Genomic DNA, 6,036 nt, shown 5'->3' with positions numbered 1-6,036 from the left:
ACTCTGCACATTGGTTTGAATTTGTTGTCCAAGTATATGTATAATTGGGGCCTGAACTTCAGATTAATAGTATGTCCTTGACCCTCATTCTATTATTTTTTGCTCTGGGGTTTTGTTTCATTCAGTAGCCAGCTCTTTCATTGCAGTTAAACTCAGGAAAAGTAGACATCACATAGGATAACATCTGATTGTCTTTCTTTAACTGATTTATTGTGTGGTTTAGATTTTAAGTTACTTCCAGCACCACAGGGAGTTTTGACTTTTTATTCACCTTTTATGCTTCACTTCTCTGAAATTGTGTGTAATAATTCTAGAAGAGAAAGTGATTCTTTCAGTCATTTCGTTTGGTTGTGGTACTGCATTCATTCATCTTTAAGACATTTGTGCCTGTTTTATCTCTTCTTTTTATTTGATGTCTGTCAAAATTTTGAGAGGAAGAAAATGCAAATGTACTATAGTGCATGTACAGCAATGTATTATAGCCTGTTTGGCCAAGTTTATTTTTCTCCAAAAGTGCTTATTTTTCTCAATAAAAAAAGTAAGGTGTTTGGCCAAGCTTTTGGGAGAAAATAAGTGTTTCTGAGGAGTAGTAGAAGCTATTTTTCATAAGCTAAAAAAAATATTTTTGCCCAAAAGCACTTTTGAGAAAGAAAAAACACTTAGAAGCACTTTCTAAAAGTTATGTCAAACACTAATTGCTACTCAAAAGTGTTTTTTAAATTAATTAGTCAAACACAAATTGTTTTTCGCCAAGAGTACTTTTTTGAAAAACACTTTTGAAAAAAAAACATTTTTCAACATAAATTAATTAAGCTTGGTCAAATAGGCTATTACTCTTCGTTTCGCTTGGAGCCAAAGATTTGCCTAGATTTCTGTCTATAGAATCAGGGTTATTGATCTCCAGAGGGGGGAAAGTGGAGGACTAACTTTGTCTAATATTTTACTTTGAAATGTTTGTACTTAAAGGGGGTTGATTGCATATAATGTTTGATCAAATATTATTGCAATTTACCTGCTGAGTTCATCACCAGGGGGATTATGTTTTTCCTATTAAAACTATCATCTATTTCGAAGAGATGACATTTTCTCATTATATTATCCTATGGTGTAATTCTCCACTATTAACTATCACAATCAGCACCTCGTAATTTACCTTAGATCACGTATTCCTTTATCTGATGTTTATTTTTAATTATTTCTATGAGATCCTTTTACTTTAATGACATGTAAATATGTGTTTGTGTTTACTGGGGAAAATACACCATTTAACTTTTAAGTAGCCAATGGGCAGAATGTCAACGAATTGGTTCTCTTTGATTATGGCAGATATAAAACGTTGCCATTCCCAAATACTAATGATCTCAATGCCATTACTAATATTATCCTTCCCATACTTGTGATTTCTGTAGATAGCACGATTTGGAGCAGAAGTACTCCATTTTTGGGGTTCAGTTTTACTATCAATTATTTTGGTGTCCCAAAGTTGAGTTGTGAAGACTTGACTTTGATGAAAAGCCATGGTTCTGTATTATCCAAGTGTCATTAGAATTCCAATGAGTAATTACTGGCTACTACAGCAAATACTTTCAGTCTCATTGTCCCAATACATGGTCTATTTCAGCAATTCTATGCACGGCCTTTTCATTTGTCCCTCACCTAACAACTGCTAGTACTCCACTATTCTTCTTCCTTTTTTTTTTTTTTTTTTTTTTGGTTGGTAATAATTGAAGACATAATAATCCTGAGAGAGTAGTAAATTTTGTTGCCATAAAGCATAAATGCAGAACTGCTTTTGAAAACGAATTAATGTGAAATGGAAAAGTGAGGAGAGAAAATAGTACTTCCTCTGTCCCAAAATAAGTCACTTCACAAAAAAAAAAAAAATAGCATTAAAGAAGTAGTCCTCTTTAATATTGTTCAATTCTCAAAAAACATCTAATGAATAGAATAGTTTAGTTAAACTCCACATTATATTTTATTGATTTTTTAATGGGCGGAATTTTCACTAAGGTGACGATTATTTTGGAACAGGAAAGTATTTTAAAAAAGGAGGAACTAATCCCATAGGTGCCTATACAGTACTACTGCTCTTAATTCGCTTGTCCAAGGAGTTAGTGACATGTCTTTATTGTGCAAACTTTTTTACTAATTTCTTGTTCAAGAATCAACAAACAAAGACACACTTTTTCGACCAACTAATAAGTACCAATAAGTACGAAATGTAGACCTTTCGGTTGACATTAATCTACATTACAATTTACAATTTTGATTATGATAGCGAGCCAGCTGCCCGGCAGCGTTAAGCCAGGTGATAGGCACTTCTCAAGATGTAGGCTCCAGCAGAATCAAATTATTCTGAGAGTAGTGACCAAATAGGCAACTATAGTGTACGAGGACCTAAGATACTAAGTGAAAATGAGTACTGTAAACATAACATAATTTTATGTTTTCAGAAAAGTCAATTACATACATAATTTCATTCAGAAGATGCTGGTAGTGGTTGGTCTACATTTAACCATTCTGTGAAGCATTTAGATTTAGAACATGAGCTGTATTGTACATGTACTGCTGGAAAGACAACTTTAATTTAAAGGTTGTATGAAAGTTGATTTCTACCCCTTGATGTGGTTGGTGGGACGGTTGAAAACTTTTTACGCTTATCCAGATCCAACATCAACTTCGAGCTGTAAAAATGGAGAATTTTTTTACATGAATCCAAACTATTCGGAGCGGTGAAAAGTTAATTTCTTGTGACTGGTGTCACTGGTTTTCCTTTTCTCCTTCATCTTTTCTTTAATTAGTCTATTCTGTTCTTGTTGGACACCTTTGGTTTTCATGTACTTGGTTGTTGTTAAAGCCAATTTAATGTCATCAACGCTCAACGAATAAGAACAGCTAGCGACATTTAAGATACCAAAGGATTCGTGACAATAATTAAGCTGTACGTAGAATCGTTTAAATTCCTACTCCAAACTACCCTGCGACACCTGTCTAGCTTAGCATTTCGGGCAGAGGCGGATCCACCCTTTAGGGTGGAGGTGGCATGGCACCCTCTCGATTAATAAATTTTTTATATACTTATGTTATAATTTGCTTAAATTAGGTTAAATATTTGATCCTGCCACCCCCAATCGTAAATTAGACAAAGGTGTTACGGCTGGCTGACACGAGTTTGAATCTATCTTGAACATTTTTCGACTCTTATTTTTCTTTGCGCTTTTTACTTCCTTTGTACCAGTAATTCCCTTTTCGGCCCTCCCAATTTTCTATTTATCTTATTATTTATATTGTCTTTCCTCTTTTCTACTCCCTCTATTTCAATTTGTTTGAATCTATTTCCTTTTTAGTTCGTGCCAAAATGAATGACCTCTTTCTTAATTTGGAAACAAATTCACTTTATGAATGATTTACAGCCACACAAATTTTCAAGGCTTATTTTGAACCACAAGTTTCAAAAGTCTTCTCTCTTTCTTAAATGTCGTGCCCAGTCAAATGGGTTCATATAAATTGAAATGGAGGGAGTATTATTTTATCTGTGATCTCTAGCGAGAACACACAAATAGAAACTTCAAAATCCGTTAAATTAAGCATTTCTCTTAATCTCAAATATGTGAGTATTTAAATCGAAAAACTTGGGTCTTAATGGAAATTTTGGATTGAGATCAAAATTCAATTTTTTTTTATAATTTCTTTTGTTTATTACTCCCTCCGTCCATGTTTACTTGTCTAGATTTGACTTGGGACACTCTTAATAAGCAATAAATAACATGAGAAATGAATTAGAGTATGTATAATTTCAATTTAAATCACTTTTACTACTTAAATTGTAATGGAAATTCCGTAATCACTGCTTAGTAAAAACATGAAATTGATGATTTATTTTTGAGAACTTGTAGTTTATCTAATTCTACATTTACTTATGGGGTGTATTTACCTATTGAAGAGTTTTTCTATTATTTTCTTATTTTGATTAGTGTAATTCTCTTATTGAAGATGTTATTTTACTTGTGCAAATTCATTTTTTTTAATATACATAAGAGATGCAAGTCCCTGGAGAAAATGTTGATTTTAATTCTGTTGTTAATGGGTGTTAATGAGTGTGATTCCTTGTTTAAGATGCTAACTATGTTCGTTTCTTGATTTTTGAAATGTAATTTTCATATTTGCAAATAAAAAAAGCCTATTAATTTGACCCGAATAAATTAAAAAGAGATGGACTCGACCCAAATATACGTTTCTAATAAGATGTACATTGAAGAAAATAGTGGCAGCCGCCACCTTCAAATTCTAGATCCGCCTCTGATTTCGGGTTCGGTGGATTTAATATATTCTCTCTAATTTATGTGACTATTTCTTTTTAAATCAGTTATTATATTATGGAAAAAAAATGATTCCTTTTCAAAAGTTACCTAGAGTTTTAGGGGTCATTTGGTTGGGAAACAAGTTATTCTGGAATTAGTTATTTCATTCTCTCACTGAAATAAAATAATATTACAATCTCGGGATAACTAATTTTGAGATTAGTAATATCGTGATTATATCCCAACCAAACGTGGTATAAGGCGGTACTAAATTTTATCCCAAGATAATTTTATCTCAAAAATATTTTTGCTTATCCATCGTAGCAAACTGATTTGACAGTTGATACTAGATTATTCGTTTAGACAAAGAATTTCTTGAATATTTTTTTATTTCTAGGCTTTCTTCTTTAAGAAAAAAATAATAAGGCCTGGACTTTAAGGAACCTAAATAAATATAAATCCTTACGTTTTATAGTTGAATAATATTTCTATCAACAACACTAATACAGAAATGAGTTGACTGTTAAGTATATGTCACATATAAACGAGTATTTGGAAAGAAATAACATGAAAAGGTTAAATTAAACAAGTACAAAATAATTAAAAGGAATGTTAATTATGTGGAGAAAATCTAAAAATGAAGATCTACTTCAAAGGGGGTAAGTTGGAAGCTAAACAACATTTTTTTAATGCCATTAAATAGAGACTGTACCAAGGTAGACTATATATGACTTTATCAAAAGAAAAGAACAAAGAAAGAGAAATAGAAGTAAAAGAGATCGACAAGGAATTGCCCGCCTTATAACTTTCGTGAGTGAAAATCTTAAAAATTTGAGATTCAAAATCGATAAAGAGAACAAATACTAAATTACATGCCAATAAGAAATTACGAATAATTGAGTCGCGCCATAGAACTAGAGAGAGAATTATGTCCCCTGACTCCCATGTTCTCAACAAAATAGGAGGGTGAACAAATTGAATGCTCATTAATGGTTCTATTCCCTCATACTCCCAACTCTATATAACCACCCAAACACCCTGCACAAATACTCACATCAAAACTTGACTTCAACAAGCAAAATTATAAACTAACAAAAAAACATGGCTTCTTCATCCAAGACTGTGATCATGGCTCTTCTCATGATTATTATAACAGTGTCAATTGGACAAGCCACAGCAGCTCGTCGTCTTCAACAGGCTGGTGGTTTCCCTGGCGGTTTTCCTTCATTCCCTATGCCTACCACCCCATTTCCTAGTACTCCATCAGCTGGTGGTTTTCCATCATTCCCTATGCCTACCACCCCATTTCCTAGTACTCCATCAGCTGGTGGTGGCTTGCCTAATATATTTCCTCCATTTCCACCATCTTCATTCCCCACTACCCCTGCACAGACCACTACTCCTTGAAATGCATGCATGCTATAGAGGACTTGGCCTAATCTACCTCTTCCGATGCAAGTGTGTTACAATGTTGTGTTACATGTCAGTGTTATTAACTTCTAATTATCTATTTACGTCATTACGTTACGTGTGCTTCTATTACTATTTAATTAAATTGCTTAGTGAAGCAATTGTCAGTTAATGTGTTTTGATTTATGTATCTTGGGCCTAAGCTTTGTACTCGTTAATCCCTTCAATACTAGCTTGATTATGATAAATGAAAAAATAATTAGCGGTTTCTAATTATTCCTGTTTTTTTTATACTCCGTATCTTCTTTTTATTACCTACCTTTAT

General features: G+C 32.9%; 1 protein-coding gene across 1 annotated transcript; it reads left to right on the top strand.

The window, feature by feature from the left end:
- The first annotated feature begins 5,402 nt into the window (after window positions 1-5,402).
- On the top strand, window positions 5,403-5,708 carry LOC132644643 (uncharacterized). The gene has a single exon (XM_060361240.1). The coding sequence runs from the start codon at window positions 5,403-5,405 to the stop codon at window positions 5,706-5,708; it is 306 nt and encodes a 101-aa protein (XP_060217223.1).
- Window positions 5,709-6,036: the final 328 nt, after the last annotated feature.

The sequence above is a fragment of the Lycium barbarum genome, chromosome 6 (genome assembly GCF_019175385.1).
Source record: "Lycium barbarum isolate Lr01 chromosome 6, ASM1917538v2, whole genome shotgun sequence".
In the NCBI taxonomy this organism is placed as follows: Eukaryota; Viridiplantae; Streptophyta; class Magnoliopsida; order Solanales; family Solanaceae; genus Lycium; species Lycium barbarum.
The sequence above is the reverse complement of the archived record's forward strand: the minus strand, read 5'-3'. Positions and strand labels throughout refer to the sequence as shown.